The sequence below is a fragment of the Rhinopithecus bieti genome, unplaced genomic scaffold, assembly GCF_001698545.2.
Source record: "Rhinopithecus bieti isolate Rb0 unplaced genomic scaffold, ASM169854v2 scaffold_25288, whole genome shotgun sequence".
NCBI classification, from domain to species: domain Eukaryota; kingdom Metazoa; phylum Chordata; class Mammalia; order Primates; family Cercopithecidae; genus Rhinopithecus; species Rhinopithecus bieti.
Window position 1 is genome coordinate 589,091 of NW_016811567.1, and position 18,375 is coordinate 607,465.

At 41.4% G+C, this 18,375-nt stretch overlaps 1 protein-coding gene across 3 annotated transcripts in view; it reads right to left on the reverse strand.

Moving 5' to 3' along the window:
• Window positions 1-3,522: 3,522 nt before the first annotated feature.
• The window catches only part of BEST3 (bestrophin 3), a 46,174-nt gene continuing 31,321 nt past the window's right edge, over window positions 3,523-18,375 (reverse strand). For all 3 annotated transcript variants that reach the window (XM_017894077.1, XM_017894076.1, XM_017894078.1), the window contains one exon: window positions 3,523-5,712. In XM_017894077.1, the coding sequence (XP_017749566.1) occupies window positions 4,803-5,712 (910 nt within the window). In that variant the 3' untranslated portion in view covers window positions 3,523-4,802. The remainder of the gene's footprint in view (window positions 5,713-18,375) is intronic.

Sequence of the window (18,375 nt, forward strand, 5' to 3'; positions counted from 1 at the left end):
TACTTGGGCAAATGTGGTTTTTGGGTCTCGATTTTACAGGGAAATTGGTGCGTTTTCCATTTGCCATGGACTGGCATGCGCTGGCTGCACAGGTGGAGGTGATGAAGAGCGAGAGTTTGGAGAGAGGTGAATGTTTGTTAGGATTCTGTCTCTCGAGTTTTACCAGTAAATAGGAATCTTTTTTTCTGGGTTTTGTAAGATTTGCAAAAAAAGAACGATTGTGGTGGTCTTGAATTGGTTCTTTTGACGCAGTGGCCCTATGAGTGGAACAGCCTGTCCCAAAAATTAAGGTCCATAGAACTAAAAAAACAAAAAAGCATGCAAAAGTCTTGAGGACCTATCTGACATAGTTCAACAAGACGAAATGAGGAAATCTTTGGTTGTTACTGTTAATAGGCCCAGCACATCAGAAAATGTTTGTTGTTGACCATGTAGGTGATTGTGATGAGAGAGGGGCAGGGGAATTAGGTTTCAACTGGCTCTTGCTTAGGCGTTTTTACAGCTGTAGTTGTTCTTTCTAATTAACTGGTCTAGGACCAGGTTTAGGGAGATTAGATACCTCAAGAGGGTCTTCTAACTTTGAACCCGGGGTTCTAAATCCTCTCGATTTATAGTGGAGAAAACAGAAGCAAACTTTTCTCCAGTTCCATGTTTTGATTGAGGGGATGGAGACACATAATGGGTCAGAGGAGGAATTCATTGCCATGACAATGAGGCCTGCGATATGGTGGACAGTGAAGAACTATGACAAAAAACACTGCAGAGAAAGAAGACGTGGGAGGAGTTAGGAAGCATATGAAAGGAAAAAAAGCCAAAGAGAAATGACAAGATCAATTATTTAGAAGCTTAATGGTGTGTGTCTTAGAAGAAAAGCTTTCTGAGCCAGGCACAGTGGCGCATGTCTGTAAGTCCCAGCTTCTTCAGAGGCTGAGACAGGCAGATCTCTTGAGCTAGGGAGTTCAAGGCCAGCCTGGGCAACACAGCAGGACCTGTCTCTAAAAAAGAAATAAGAAAAGCTTCCTGAATGAAAGAGGTTAGAATCCTGTAGAATAAGGGGATCCTGGCAAACAAGTAACTAAATGAGGAAGAGAAGAAGGGCTTTTCCTGAAGTTCACAGTGAATCCATGGGAACATTAATCCCCAGTCATGCTTGCCATCCATACGGTGCTGCTGCATTCCCAGCCTTCTCTCACGACATCTCATGAAGGCCCAGTGAAATGAATCAGAAAAGAGCTCATTTTACAGATGAGAATAAGAAGTTCAGAAGAACAGAGACTTATTCAAGTTTATAAAGGAAAACACTGATTTTCCTTATCCCATTATAACACATAGCCACTTGGGCTCAGTAGATTCTCGGAGAGTAGATTTTACAACAATAAGATCTCAGAAAACTGATTTAAAATGGAATCAAGCAGGGTGTGGTGGCTCATTCCTGTAATCCCAGTAATCCCAACATTTTGGGAGGCCAAGATGGGTGGATCACTTGAGGTCAGGAGTTCAAGACCAGCCTGGACAACATGGTGAAACCCCATCTCTACTAAAAATACAAAAAAATTAGCCAGGTGTGATGGCATGCACCTGTAATCCAAGCTACTCGGGAGGCTGAGGCAGGAGAATCGCTTAAACCTAGGAGGTGGAGATTGCAGTGAGCAGAGATTGTGCCACCGCACTCCAGCTGTGGGTGACAAAGTGAGACTCTGTCTCAAAAAAAAAAAAAAGAAAAAAAATTGAATCAATTTATCTAATTTATCTGGAGAAGGAATCTAGAGGGGAAAACACTAAAAGAAGAGGTGTATTTTTAAGATTTAAACAAATCTTTACTTTCATGGCGAATTTTACATTTTTCCATTCCATTTAAAATATTTTCCATAGCTTAGCTGAACCAGGCTGAAAGTGGATGCCTGGAGTGATGGAGGCGATACACCATAAAGTAGACATGACAATAAAGGAAGGGGAGATAACAGTCTTCTTTGTTTTGCTGGGAGCCAGTCATCTCTAAATTCTTGGAAAATTGAGAAAAAGTTAGTGGGCCATTTCCTTACTGAACTGCAGACCCCAGTGTCAGGGCAGAGTTATCTCTACAAAGCAGGGAGAGAACGCAACAAATAGAGCTTGGCCTAACCGCACTCTCTGGCTTTCGTGTCACATTTAATGTGACAGAGTTGAGCCTGTTCTTGGAACGCAAACCCAAAAGATTAAGGCACCAGGCCATGTGACCATTCATCTAGGTGGGTGAAGGTTCCAGGACTCGGGGAAAAGGAGCTAGGCAGGCAACGAAATCAGGTACATGAGAAGAAATCATTTTGTTTTTTTCAACCGTGGTCTGCGTTGAGTAAAAACTCATTTTAGAATTAATAGAGAATTTCTTCATCTGCTCTGAGCAATTGCTGGCTTGATTTTATAGCTGAATTCAACCACATGGGCTCATTGAGCATGCCATAATTTAGTTTTCACTGCAAGTAGAAAATGAGAGTCTATTTCAAATTTTGAAGAAATATTGAGGAAATTAAATAATTATCTGGATAAAAGTGCATAAGGGGTGTGTGGAAGCAGAGATAAATGAACACTGCCAGTCCTTCATAAATGTATTATTGTATTTGTGTATAATTTATCACCTTGGATTTAGGAATGAAAACTGACTATATTTCAAAAGCAGCTAAGTAGAAACTTACTTGAATTTGAACAACAGGTAGAACCAAAGAGAAGAGAATAGACAGACTGAAACTGAAACATCCAATAAAATAGCATTAAGAGCGTGGTGATTGGGAGAAGGTTAGGGATCCTGCCTTCTTGAAGTGTTATATTGGCTCTTGATCCCATAGTCTATACGTAGTGCTTTGGGAATAATGGTGCTTTCCTGGGTGCTAACACTACCAACCAACATAGAGAACCATCAAGGTGTGTAGCATTTCTTCTAATATTATTTCTTTTCAGTCCTTTGAGAAAAGTTAAAGTCAATGTCATTGCTGTCATGCAGCTTGGAGGCCTGGGAGATATGAGGTCATGTGAAAATGTGCCAATTTTAACATTGTGTATCAGGAGGAGTTGGGGAAGGGAAGGAGGGTCCTGCCAAGTTTCTTCTGTCATGAAAAATAAAGAGGACTATGGCTGGTACTCCAAGCTGGAGCAATGCCCTTCTCTATGAGTGCATAAAAGACGCAGGTAGACTTGAGAGGGGAGGACCCAGAGAGGCCCTTGAGGCTGGAGAGATTTAGCCTGAACCTAAATCTCTTTGAGCATGCCTCCCTTGGGGCATCCTCCAGAATGCTGGGCAAATTGCTGGCAGATTCAGGGCCTTACAGATAGCACAGGGCAGTGAGAAAGCATACTGGTTAACAGTGTGGGCTCTTGAGTCAGATAAACCTGGGTTTGAATGTGAACACTGTCACTTCTTGGCTATGTGATTTTAGGCAAATACCTTACTTCTCTAAAGCCTGTTTCTCTTGCCTTTAAAATGGAAATAACATATCAGTCTTGTAAGATTCGCTGCTGCCTGGAACACTGTGAGCACTCAATAAATGGTAGTTATGAGGGTGATTTTATTTCTAAAGCCATATGTAGTCAAGTGTCATCATATGACAAATGGTAAGTGCAGCAGTCGTAAGGCATGGCCTAGGCACTTGGGAGCCCACGACAAACAGCCGTCCTGAGAGCTCCTTGGGAGGAGTACCAACATCCGGTCCCCATTATGCAGCCCTGGACCCCATTAACCACCCAGCCCAGCATCCTACCTCATTCCCAAATGACCCGATAGACACAGTAACTGGTCCCATGTTGCAACATGATTGGGATTTTTGCATAAGAGTTCGAGTTAAACAGACATGAGTCATCTTATTCTTTGGTTCCATAGCATTTGGCTATGCAAATTTCATATTCTCTTGGCTTCCTTTTTCTCCAGTGCCCAAGACCAAAGAGTGGAAGCAGAAAGAAATGGCAATGGCTGCAAGGGCGTGGGGGGAACCATTACTCCTATATGCCTTCCACTGGAAGTAAGGCTGGAAGGGTATCAGGCTGGATTCATTGACACCTTTGATGATTCTGTAGGAGGCTTTGCCAATGTCTTATATTTTGAAATTCATGGCAAGATGTAAGCAACAGATTTGGCAAGAGGAAATATTATAACCTGAAAAATGGGACAGATTAGAGTCACTAGAAAAGCAGCACAACCAGGGAGAAGGGAAGGGAAAAAAAAGGATGACAGAATAAAGGAGAAAGAGAGAAAAGTAGAAAAGGAAATGGAAGAGAATGAAGTGTTCTGGTGCTGACGAAACTTAAGAATCAGGAAGTGATAATAACAATAATAGTTATAGGAAAGTAGGAATAAGATGGTTAGAAAGCCTCAAACAAAAAAGTTAGGAAGGAGGGGGTCTTTCAGGCATTACGTGATCCATCTCCTTTCTTTATGGCTAAAGAGAAGAAGAAAGAGAAAAAAGAAGAGAAATAGAGAACCCTATGTGTCTGGGCCTTTAGGTCTAGGGGATTGGACTATGATTTATGAGACTCTTTCCACAGCAAATAATCTATGAATTTATAAGTCGTGTATATTTTTCAGATTCCTTATTCCTTATTCCTTATTTCAGATTCCAATGAAAGCCATGTTGTGATGGATGACGTGAATGCATTTGATTTTTTGCAGTTCTCAAAAAGTCAGGATCATAATGCCCTTCAAAGTTCTAGGTAGCTTATATAGTGTGATCACGTTTTTAAAAAGTTAACCAGCCTTCAGGTATGTCCTGGGACTAATGCTGCTTTTGGGGAGATAAGAATCTAGGCCAGAACCAGGTCCTAGGACTTTGTGGCACTCATTTGGGTGATTCCTCAGTTTCCCTGTTGTTCAGCTCTATGATATCTGTTTCCTTAGTGTCCAGGTTTTCCATTAAATACAGCATATCAGGAGAGACTCGAGAGCCAGCCACAATGTTGATCCCACTGATCTCTGAGGATGTTTCTGTGTCAATTAAAAGAGCTGGCTGAGAGCTCATGAGGTCTGGACTTAGGTTTCCTAGGGAAGTGTGGCTGGACTCCCGGAATCCTGGAAAGCTCCACCTTTTTAGAAAGGTATCACCAGGATCTTCTTCACAGTTGAATATATTTTCCTCCGCACTGGCTGAAACAGTCTGGAGACTGGGGCCTCTAGGAGGTGTTTCCTTCTCTGAAGGAGACAGGATGGACCCCATGGGGCCCTGCTGCTGCTCAGTCTTGCTTGGCTGAACCCCTGTAAACTCAGAGCTCAAGATGGAGGTAGCAGAGTCATGGTGGTAGCTGTCTGAAGTGGGCACCAGAGCTTCGGCCGCTGTGATCAATACTTCGGGCACCAGTGGCATTTTGATGGGTGAGGTTCTCACACTGGACTGTGGGGTCAGGCTCTGTAAAGTGCTTGTCTGGCTGGTCTCCCTGATGGTGGACAGCTCTCCCATGCTGGAGCGCAGCGTGGGGCTTCCTTCTGGGAAGGAGGATTTCTTCCAGGTGGGTGAGGCCCTGTGGGGGTTTCTTGAGGGCACATCCAGTAGATCCCTGGCTGGGCTGAGGTCATCTCGGGGTAAGAACATGGAGCTGTCACTTGTCTGCCTTCTATAGCTTCTTCTTCTGGGGCTGGAGGGGTGTTCGTGGGCACTCAGGAACCGCTTGACTCTTCTTATCATGGAATGCCGATGGCCATGCTTCTCATAATTCCACAGCCACTCCTCGTCAGGAAAGTCGGACCCAGACAGCCTGAAACACACAATGACAAGATCCAGGCAGAGTAGCTTCAGGGGCCTAGTTTTGGGGGCAGAGTCTCAAAGTTAAGAGATGAGTTTGGTATGTTTGCCTTATATATTTTTAAATGGGGGTTTGAGGACTTGAGATAGTCTAGCAGAGGCTCTCACACTTTTTGATCTCAGATTCCTTTTAAACTCTTAAAAATTATTGAGTATCCCAAAGAGATTTGCTTATGTGGGTTATATCTACTACTCTTTACTGTATTTAAAATTATAACTGGGGAATGTCTGAAATGCAAGCATGTGCAAGCACACATTCCATTTACTGCTAAGTGATGACATCATCACATATCTTGTGGCCTCTGGAAAATTCCTCTGGACACTCTTGACAGAATGAGAATGAAAAAGGCAAATAACATGTTGTGCTATTATGAAAACATTTTTGACCTTCAGGACTCTCTGGAGGGGTCTTAGGGATCCCCAGATATCCCCAGACCACACTTTGAGAATCACTGATCTAGAGACTTAGACATTAAGAAATATCTATATATCTATATCTATGAATCTATCTATCTATCTGTCTATCTATCTATCTATCTATCTATCTATCTATCTATCTATGTATCTATCTAGCTAGCTAGCTATCACCTAGTATATATTCTTTCTCCCTTAGTACAGTTGAATTAAAGTCATGTTTCCCAAGGACCCATAAAACCCCCCTTAACAATGGATGAGAGTAAATTCATGAGAGTGCAATGACCAGCTCACATTTATTGACTATATACTAAGGCCCAGCTAAGCACCTTCTATGCATTGATTCATTCAGTTATCACAATAATTAGATGAGTTGGTATTAGTGTTATTATTTACACTTTACAAATGAGGAAACTGAGGCCTGCAGAGATTCACTAAATGTACGCAGCTAGGGAGAGCAAATTCGGAAGTCTGGCTCCAAGTTCCCTCTCCTAATCGCTTTGATGGAAAGCCTATTACACAGGGGTCAAGGGATGAGCTAGAGCCCAGGGCAGAAGAGTGAGTAAAGCACAGTCCTTGCTCAGAGGTAATTTGTAAACATTCCTGATGAGGCTTTGCATTTACATCTGTACAATTAGGGTTAAAACAAGAGAAATTGGAACCTTGTGGAAAGGATATATTCATCCAGGTAGGGTGAACTCGCATCACGATTGGGCTCCCTTTGTCATTAAATTTGATGGATTAGCTACCAAAATTTCCTGCTGGATTTTTACCATTTAAAAAATAAAACAAATAATTCTACCATTTAGTTAATTAATTATTTATTTGAGACAGAGTATTACTCTGTCGCCCAGGCTGGCGTGTAGTGGTATGATCTCAGCTCACTGCAACCTCCGTCTCCCAGGTTCAAGTGATTCTCAGGCCTCAGCCTCCTCAATAGCTGGGATTACAGGCAAGTGCTACCACGCCCAGCTAATTTTTGTATTTTTAGTAGAGACAGGTTTTACCATGTTGGCCAGGCTGTCTCGAACTCCTGACCTCAAATGATCCGCCCACCTTGCCCTCCCAAAGTACTGGGATTACAGGCATAAGCCACCACGCTTGGCCAGTCTTAACATTTTAAATCTCCTTCAGGACTGACATAAAATGAATAATTGAGGTGAGATAAGCCTGTTTGGTAATTTGGTCTACTCTGGCCTTGGATTACATAGTTATTTGCCACACATCTCCATGGACTTATAGCCTTAATAGGGTTTGAAGAACAACTTAAAGCCTTGCCCTTGAATTACAAATGCTCATCGTGCTAGCTCTGGGAGCAACAGTAACCAGCCGGTCTCAGTCCAATATTGGTAGAGACATCTCTGGTGACAAGATGCCACGTGCGTTTTATGTGACATGAAGGAAAACATTGGGACAGTATAATATTGGTGTAACTTGAAAGGGCAAAGCAAGCAGCCAAAGAAACATCATTCCTCATGTTTATGAATAAAACATGGATGACTGAGATGATTAACTGGCTGAATGTCCCGGGACGGCGTTCGATTACAGCCTTGTGCTGTTTTTCTAAAGCCCCAGCAGTGCCCTTGGCTACCAGATAGCCTTCTGACCCACCCTCCACTGTGTGAGGCTCAGATTCTATTACATCGACTTGAGAAATGCAGACTCATGCTTCAGTGGCCTTGGTGACCCTGCTGGGTGGATTGCATTTGGTCAGCTCTCCAGTCACACTCCACAAGCACCCATTTAGTTAGGGAGGAGGACACCAGCGGAGCCACAGGTGAACTTGTTCACTAACATAGCCACTCTGGATGTGTTCTGGGAATCAAGGACAAGCTGGCAATCTCTCTATATAGGACAAGCATCTGTCTTCCATTTGGGATCTCAACTATTTATTTAAGATTTGTTTTTTTAAACTACCCCTAAAGGATGCAATATTGTAAGAAAGACAATCTTCTAGGAAAAGAAGTTTTATTTTGATACTTCAAAACTTTGTGACTCAAAAACGAAAACTTTATGCCCTGTTGTAGGACGTATGTATAAGACCTTCAACTGCAGGAAGAGGTATAAACCCCTGGGTCATAGATGGGGGAAATAGACAAGTTGCAACAAGCAAGCTGCAGAACGTCTAGTGTTTTTGCTAACATCCTACTGATTCATGACTGACATTGGGTAGGTCTGCCAAGAAGACCCTATTGTACCTTCCTGGCTATTGTACCTTCCTATGACTATGGAGTGGATGCATGAAATTTATCTGTTTATTCACCCTACTAAATTTATTGAGCACTTACCATGAACAATTTGCTGCATTAGGTACCTTTTAAATGATCACTTAAAAGGAGAGAGAAGACATATAAATTAATATCTACATTTGGGGCAAAGCAAATTTTTGAGCTGGGCTTTGACACTGAGTGGGAATTGGATAGATAGGAAAGGGACAGAGCATTCCACATGAAAGAAGTGACTTGAACAAATAAGGCAGAAGGAAAGTTTAGGGTGTTTGGGAGAAATAGGAGGTACTTGAATCTGTGTGAAACACAGAAAAGTGTCAGGCCTAGGCTGGAAAGAGGTCCTTAGACTGTGCCATGAAGAGTTGTATACCAGATTGTGAGATGTGGACTTTATCCTGGAGATAGAGGGAAGCTGTGGATTGTCTTTGAGAATGGAGGGCATTGCTAGGGTTGTGTGTGGTGTTGGTAGGGGTGTCCATGGTGGAAGGCTACACAAAAAGCAATGTTGATGATTGCTTTGGATAAGAAACATGACTTGAAAACTTTTCACTCCTTTAGTCTGAAACAGGGTCTTTGGAAGAACACTTGGTGTTCTGTGCTCTTGGGGGCAGTTTTACATATCTTACGCTGAGTGATGAATGATGCCCTCCAGGTCTTAATGCTGTAACAGAGCAGTAGGGAAACTCCCCAGCATGACAAACCTAATGACATTGCTTCTGAATGCTTCCATGGAAGATCTAATTGCCAACACACAATGTTCATCTCCTTTCTCTGGTAGCCACTATTCCCAATATGACGGCAGAAGCTGTGCTTTAAGAACAAAATAGTTTAAAATAGAATACTTATTTATTTATTTATTTAGAGACAAGGCCTCACTCTGTGACCCAGGCTGGAGTGCAGTGGCACAATCATGGCTCACTGCAGCCTTGACCTCTTGGGCTAAAGCGATCCTTCCACCTTAGCCTCTCAAGTAGCTAGGACCATGGATGTGCACCAGCATGCCTGGCTAATTTTTTATTTTTGGTAGAGATGGGGTCTCCCTATGTTGCCCATGCTGGTCTTGAACTCCTGGCCTGAAGTGGTCCTCTTGTCTTGACTTCCCAAAGTGTTGGGATTATGGGTGAGAGCTACCACACTCGGCCTTAGAATAGTTTGAAAGAGTATTTCCCAAATGGGAGGCTGGGGTATAAATTTTAGTTTATTTTATGTTTTTTTTTTTTTTTTTTTCTGCTCCTTATTTGATGTTTAAAGTATCCTCTTAGTCTAGGGTTAGTACAATCCTGAGGCTCAATATAATACCACTTAACCAACTAATAGCAGAAACATTATATGATAGAACAAAAGTACCCTCATTATATTCCTATTAGAGAGAGTCAGCTGAAAGAGCTCGGTTTTATGTTCTGGAATTTATTTGGAGTGAGAGAGGCAGGTAATTAGAGATAGGAGGACATTCATGGAAAGTGTCATGCAGCCATCAGTTTCCAGGGATGAAATTTGAGAACTGTCTCTGTGGTGGGAAAAATAATTTATTTTGAGAACTTGCAGAGCCAGGATTGCTGCTGTCCATGCTGACACCAACCAGCTGCGTGATCTTTGGGGACTCATTAATCTTTTGTGACTTAGTATTATTCTTGGTAAGCTGGTGATAATTATCCTTTACCTGCCTTTTAGGTTGTTTGAAAGTTCAAAAGGGGTGACATGTGTAGAAAAGCTTTGAAAGTAGAAGATGTAAAAAGGACTCTGTCAATGACTGGCAAACTTTCAGAAGTGGTTTCCAAGTCATCATTGACTTCTCATACAGGGTTGGAAGAGATGATAATGTGTATCTGAAGGTCACTCCCTTTTCTTCTTCAAGATTGTCCTTTTAAAATTGTTACTACACCAGGAGATATCACTTAACAATTAACACCTTCAAAAGGGATGCCTTAGCCATTTAATGATAGGGCACTGGGCGCGTGAAGAGGAAATATAAGAACTGGAAGAAGCTGGGTTATTTGAGGGAAGGAAGAGAGGACTGCTCAAATGGTGAAAATTATGGAGACAGACTGCCCTGACCTTGCCTCTCAATATTGTTTTTTTGTGCCATTTGCCAAACATCATCAAACTCTGCAATATACACTTATTGTGCAATAGAAACCATCAATACAAAAACATAGAAAACATGAGAATGAGAATGATTGTGTCATATATTGGGCTATTTTTGAAAGGGAGAAGAGTAGAAGAAGGAGAGAGAGAAAAGCTTCTGTTAAGACAGTCAGGCTAGTTAGTAATAGGTGAGTCCAGAAGAAGGAAGAGCATGTGTTATTTCCACAGATTAGATAGATGTCTGGATTAAAATAATTTTAATCTCAAGTATTAATAAAAAACCCAAATTTCAAAATCTATATGGAATACCTCCACAAACACCAGCCCCACGGTTTCCCCTGCAAATGACAAATATCCGAGGGCATAAGCAGCCATGATTTAATTAGGAACTTTAAAAGATGCTTGGGCTGGTCAGGGGTGCAGAAGAACATGCTTCACCCTCTGCTGCCATAACAAAGAGGCAAGAGACAGGCTGCTGAAGACGTCAGCAGACTGCCATACTTCTTGGGGTGTGTCTCATATAGAAAGACAAAAATAGCCCTGATAGCTTGAAGGATTTAATGCATTTCTCCAAAGAAAGCTTTTTGCAAAGCAACCCCTTCTCATGAGAGTGATTAGGTAAATATAGAGCTTCAAAAAGATTGAAAGATAAAACTGGATGATGCTTGTCTCTCTTTCTCTGCTCTACTTTTGAAGCGATATTTTGACAATTTAAATTCAAATAATAAGAGGCCTTTTTAACAGAACTGAAATGAGGAATTTAGGAAAACGATATTTAGTATGATGAATTCTACTTCTCACTGCAAATTTATTGTTTTCAAATTGCTAGTGTACTCACAGTCAGGCGACTGCCTTGGAGGGGGCCGATAATTTGCCTGAGAATCTATCAGGACAGAGACATGCGTGGAGAAGCATTTTTTCATGGGCGAAGCAAAATGTACTCTTCAAACCCATCTGAGGCACATGCGGCTATTTTTAACCATCTGCACTGCAGAATCATCATCAAAGCTGTAGCCAAGGATTTATACAATGGACAAGACAACCCTCCCTCTGAGCCGGGAGGTATGGGGCTAAGGGTTATGAGGAAAATCCAGTGGACCAAATATTGTGTTCACCCAGCCTCCCTCTACTCTCTTTCAGGTGGACAGTTCTAAGCTCTAGAGCATCCTAGAAGGTAGCCCAGAAAGCTGCATTTAGAGCTGATGACCCCACTGCTACCCCAGTGTTGGCCTATCTGATCATTGAACCAAAGGCTTCAGCAAATCTGGTTGAAGAAGTGGTCTCCTGTGCCTTTAACAAGGCTTATCTAGCTACATCCTACCACCCTGGTTATGTTCGGCTCTTGCTGGCTGACACAAAAAGAAATTATGGCCAAAAGTGGGGGTTCACTTAAAGTTCCCTCTTCATACTGTTCTATTCTGTAGGAATTTTGTTAAAAAAGGAAATCAAGCCATGTACACATCTGATACCGTTTAAAGATGAAAACTGATTGCCCATGGTGACCCCACATCAGGGTATGAAAGAATCCCTGAGTAGTTCTAAAATTATAAAGTTAATGCACATTCATCTCCTTGGAAGTGTCCATTTCTCCTTCCTTTCTGGTACATTAAGTGAAAAATCGATGTTCCCAGAATATACTTTTGTGAAGTTAGTAATTCAGAATTTGAGATATTTTTGGTAGTTTGTAATATAAGCATGCAATAGTATGTATCAGACTATGTATTTTCTTGTAAAGCTAAAATATTTGAATATAGTTGACTAAAAAGGATTACTAAGTAATATCAACATAGAAGTATATTTAACCACACTTTAATAAAGTCTTCGCTCACTGAAATATGAATTTTGGTATATTTGAATTAATATCACTAAAAATACTTCTGACCTACTGTATAATCCTAAATATTTTGTGTACATTAAGTACATTTGCATGTCTGTATAATTACCAAATATCATGTTATTGTTACATATTCCTAGAACTTTTAGAATAAAGATAGATAAGTAGAAATGATTATTTCTGACAAAGTTCCATAGCACCAAATGTATCTTAAATAAATCCCTCAACTCCTAGCCAGAAGGAGTTCTTTAAAATTTTGAATATTTTTCCTCTTTACTAAGTGGATCCTTAATTGACTTCATAGACCCCTTTTTTAAGATTATTATATATGTGAGAACATTTTGACATAATTATTTGAATTATGGCAGAAAAGCCCAATAAAACAAAGCTCTTTAAATGGGATTACAGTCAGCAGTTTAAAGTTTACAAGCTTGGAGCATGCTTTTAGATTAGCAAGACAGAGCAAGCGCTCTGGACACACTTGAGTGATCCATTTCATAAGCAGTTACAGCCTCTCTTCTCCAGAATTTCGAATCCTTTAGCTGTTATGAATGGATAGTTTGTTAGGGTTTTTCCAATGCCCTTAGGGGATTATCTTCTTTACTGTTGGCTGTTTTGATTTTCAAGTTAGGACTAAAGGGCATTATGAGACTTCAGTCTTTAATTTCTGTGTTTCATTCCTCAGAGTCTTAATTTGTGTTAATGGTTAATCCCAAGTAATTAAAAGATAGTAAGAATTTTGAAGTGACTCATGATGATATAATGTGAAGACAGGCATTCTACCTCTACCTCAAGCCAGTAGTGACAGGGTAGTTCTGGACCTTGATTTTTGTTCATTTGTTTTGAAAAATCTTGAGTTTAAGCATTTAAAGTTTCTTTTGGTAAAGTTATTTTTATCACGCATGTGTTTATTATTGTCCCAGGAAAACTCATTATTACGTTAGGGTTTGGGTATATTTTCTCACTGTGCATCTTACAGACAATGTTCTTTTGGCTGCTCGTGGGTGTTTTCTCAATCTTGGTTAATAGCGTCTCCATAGTTAAGCTAATGAAAAGATGCCTTAATTAAAACAGCAGATCAAGGCTGGCATGGTGGCTCCCACCAGTAATCCCAACACTTTGGGAGGCCTAGGTGGTAGGATCTCTTGAGACCAGGAGTTCAAGACCAGAATGGGTAACATAGCCAGACCTTTGCCTCTTGAGACCATCCTGGCTAATACAGTGAAATCCTGTCTCTACTAAAATACAAAAAATTAGCTGGGTGTGGTGGCGGGGGCCTGTAGTCCCAGTTACTCGGGAGGGTGAGGCAGGAGAATGGCGTGAACCCGGGAGGCGGAGCTTGCAGTGAGCCGAGATTGTGCCATTGCACTCCAGCCTGGGCAACAGAGCAAGATTCCATCTCAAAAAAAAAAAAAGCCAGGCATGGTGGTGTGCACCTGTAGTCCCAGCTACTCAGGAGTCTGAGGCAGGAAGACGGCTTGAGCCTAGGAGTTCGAGGCTGCAGTGAGCTGTGATTGCACCACTGTATACTCCATCCTGGATGACAGAGGGAGTCCCTGTCTCAAAAATACAGAAGGCAAAAGCAACCAAAACAAAACAAAACTACAGCAGATTAGAAAGGATTCCATAGTATTACAAAAGAACAAACAAAACAGATTCAACTGAAGTAATCCCACGTGAGATAATGGTAGAAGAATTCACACAAGAAATATTTTTTCATTGCTTATTAACTCATAAAATGACTAAGTGTAGATTACTGGCCATGCAATAATTATCATTATTTAGTAAATGCTCAAGACTGGCGTATTTATGAAAGCATTTCTATTTTGGGGACTGCATTCAGATTTTTAACTGGCCTTTTTTCATTCAAAGTGTTGATTTTAAAGTTGTTTTATAACATGCCCCATGCAAAGATCAGGAGATGGAACTTCAGCACTGGTTTGGTGTTAAAGCTTATAAAATGCAGTTTTAAAACAGTAGCTCTTTGGTCCCAGACTGGACAGAGAAAGATGAGCTCTGTTAAAGCTTCCTTTAGATTAAGACACGATGACTAGATGAGGCAAGAACATTGGTTCCCGCTTCCCTGCCTGCACAGGCACCATCGCCCCCTCTCCCCTTACTGTATCCAACTTCAACTGCTTCCCTCTAACTCAGCCACTGGGACCTCCCCCTACCCCCTGGGCCCAGCCCTGTGTCTTCTTTAGGACCTTACTCTGTCATCCCCCCTTGCTCCTGTGTCTTTCCTCTCTTCCAGTGGGCTCCTTTTGCTCAGCCTGTCTTTTTTCCTTCCTTTTTCAAAACAAGGAGACTTGTTAATTTGTTTCTTTATCGCATCTTGCTTCATCTTACCAAGGGTTTGATGTGGCCTTATGGAAATACATACGATGCAATAATAGTATGTAGTATATATGACATATAAAATATTATATTTATATATTACATTATATAAATATATATAATATATAAGATCAGGCCAATATAGTAGAGGTAGAATAAGAAACAATCATAAAAGACACGGAATCTAGAAATACATTCCAAAATAATCCCGTTCCACAGACTTAGTAAAGGTAGGCTACACATTTGATTGTCAGCTTCCCAGCAGCCAAAATGAAAAGGAAGCGATCATTAATTATAAAATTATAAAGTTTGTAAGATAAATAGTGTAAGATTTGCCCAGAAGAGGCAAAGCTTTCTTTTTTCCCCACAATGTCTGAAATACATTTCTTCCTGTGGGTCCTCTGCTAAAAGGGATTCTAAGTTACACAGTGGACGGCACTACAGTAAACACCAGAGGGAGTCTTAATGGCTCTGTCCAAACAAGGCCAGGTACAGCAGCTGAGTGAAATTCAGTATAGGTGGTGAAGGTAATTCTAAGGAGGCCAAGGTGGGAGGATCACCTGAGGTCAGGAGTTCAAGGCCAGCCTGGCCAACATGGTGAAACCCCGTCTCTACTAAAAATACAAAAATTAGCCAGGTATGGTGGTGCATGCCTGTAATCCCAGCTACTTGGGAGGCTGAGGCAGGGGAATTGCTTGAACCCAGCAGGTGGAGGTTGCAGTGAGCTGAGATCACGCCACTGCACTCCAGCCTGGGTGACAGAGAGAGACTCTGTCTCCAAAAAAACCAAAACACAAGAAACAAACAAACAAACAAAAAAAACAGCAAAACGAAACAAAACAAAAAGCAAAGCAAGTAAAAAATACGCAATTAGCCTTACCCAAGACAAAACAAAGAAGCCATTCCTAGAAGTCTGAATTGAAGGAAGAAACAGACCAGCATCCCTGTCTCTTAGTGAATACGGTCTGATCTATTTACCCCATCAATTCAGACTTCTCAAAAAAATAGTCCATGGATACTTAATGAATTGAGGAATTACACGCATTTTGGGTTTGTTTTATTTTTGTTTTTTAAGTATGCAAATGGCATTATGATCTATTTGCTTTACCATGATCAAATGGCAAAGAAGATAAAGGCAGGTGGGGAATGAAACAAGACTGGCCGTAACTTGATAATTGAAGGGGTGATGGATACATGGAGCTTTATCATAACCTGTTCTCTACCTTTGGAACTGCTTAAACTTCTTCTTTTTTTTTTTTTTTTTTTCTGAGACAGGGTCTTGCTCTGTCACCCAAACTGTAGTGCAGTGGCATGATCTTGGCTCACTGCAACCTTCCGCTCCTGGGTTCAAGCGATTCTCCTGCCTCAACCTCCCAAATAGCTGGGACTACAGGTGTGTGCCACCATACCGGCTAATTTTTGTATTTTTGGTGGAGATGGGGTTTCACCATGTTGGCCAGGCTGGTGTCGAACTTCTGGCCTCAAGTGATCTGCCTGCCTTGGCCTCCCAAAGTGCTGGGACTACAGGAGTGGGCCATCGTATCTAGCCCGGTTTGAATTTTCTATAGTAAAATTATTTTTTGAAAACAGCTTACACTGGCAATTTGATCTTCTTACCTATAAATCACTTCTAACCTACTATAGTTTAATTTCTACCCCACACTCTCACTTAAGTCTCTGATGACCCTAGCATACAAAACCTATGGTGTGCTTTTCAGGCTTTATTTGGAAACTTTGTACCTTTGGCCTCTTGGCAGGGCATTTTCTGAGTTACTCTGCATCTATATTGACCATTTCTACTCTGACTACCCTTTTCCTCTGACCACCCTTTCAGTGATAGTATTCTACCCTTCGTATTTTGCTCTGCTTCCTTGATACTGTTCTGAGTGTTCCCACCCACTCTTTGGTTCTACGTACTGATACCAGTAAAACGCATCCTTTGCCCCTGGACTCCCTGCCTGCTGGCCATCTCCATGTGAATTGCCCATAGAGATCTCAAATTCAACACATGCAAAAGGGACAGCTCATAATCTTTTCCTTAGAGCAGCTTTCACCCTTACACTCTCTCTCATCTTTGGTTTATTACCATTCTTCACTCCTTCTCCTTTCTTGAATCTGTCCCTTCTGTCACCTCTACTGTCTACATCCCATGTGATACACCTACTTCAGGCCCTTATCCTCTCCTGTTTAAATGACAACAGCCTGCTCACTCTGGCTCTGGTCTTATCCTCAGCAATCTGTCTTTCAGCCAGTTGCCAGGCTAATCTCTCTAAAGTAAAAATGTGACCCTGTCATTTAATAGCTTTGAATAACAGCTGAAACCCTTACCTGGCCTATAAAACCCTCCATCTTCTGCCTTGCCTCCTCTCCAGCTTCATTTATTGGCTCTTCTGGTTTGCCTATCAAATTGTTACTCTGAGTACACTATCATTCCTTTCTGTCTTTGTCCATATTGGCCTGAAATGTGCCCTCTGCTGAATCCCCTCAATCCTATCTGTGTACTGGCTCCTAATTCATTCTTTTATTTATTTTTTTTGAGATGGAGTTTTACTCTTCACTCTTGTTGCCCAGGATGGAGTGTAATGGTGCGATCTCGGCTCATTGCAACCTCCTCTGCCTCCTGGGTTCAAGCGATTCTCCTGCCTCAGCCTCCTGAGTAGCTAGGATTACAGGTTGTGCCACCATGCTCAGCTAATTTTGTATTTGTAGTAGGGACAGGGTTTCACCATGCTGATCTCTGACTCCTGACCTCAGGTGATCTACCTGCCTCGGCCTCCCAAAGTGCTGGGATTACAGGTGTGAGCCACCATGCCCACCTCCTCACTCTTAAAGATGCATATTAGAGTCCCTGACTCCAAGTGGCTTTCTCTGCTTCACCAGGCTAGCTGAAGTGTGTCTTCATTGTGTGTGTTCCCATAAGGCTGAGCATTTCTCCACTGTAGCATTTACCACATTGTATTGTCAATTTTCTTGGCCTTACATCTGTGAACTTAGGAGGCATATTTTTTTTCTTTTCTTTTTTTGACTACCTCTAGCATCTGGCATAGAACCTACCTCATAGTAGGCCCTGAAAAAAATTTACCTGAATAAATAAATGAGCACATTCTGTATGTGAGGGTCCAAGGGAAAATATATTTTAAATTTGTACTTAAGATGGAAAGAAGGAAAATTAATTTATTTGAGTTATATATATTTAGTAAATATGCAGAAAATAGGATCATGTTTTGAACATGCTCCTTAATATAGAGAATGAAGACATTGTCTCTGAGGAGTTTCCTTCTGAAGTGGAACTGAACAGTGTGCTGAATGTGAACAGCGCTGTTGAATGTGCTGGCTGGGAGGCGGGTGATCCTGCAGGTGGCCCTTGGAGAGGAGTACTTTTGCTCTGTTCTTGAAGGGCACTGCTTTGATTTTAGAATATCCGGGTTATGGGAGTTGTGGCTACAAACCCAAAACATTGATATGAAAAGGTAAGGACAATTTGATTTCTGAATTAAATATGCTGGGAACATACACCTCAAAGAGAATAAGAAAATTTTAAAAAATCTCATCCAGGAAAGGATTTGATATGGTCATCAAGCAGCAGGCACTTTTATAAAATGGAATGCTTCTGTCTACAGCATCTTGACATGTGGTCTTCACTCTCGTGCAAAGAGCTCATTGGCTCAGTCAGCACCAATAAAACCACCGGTGCTACAACAGTTCTTAACTTTTACCT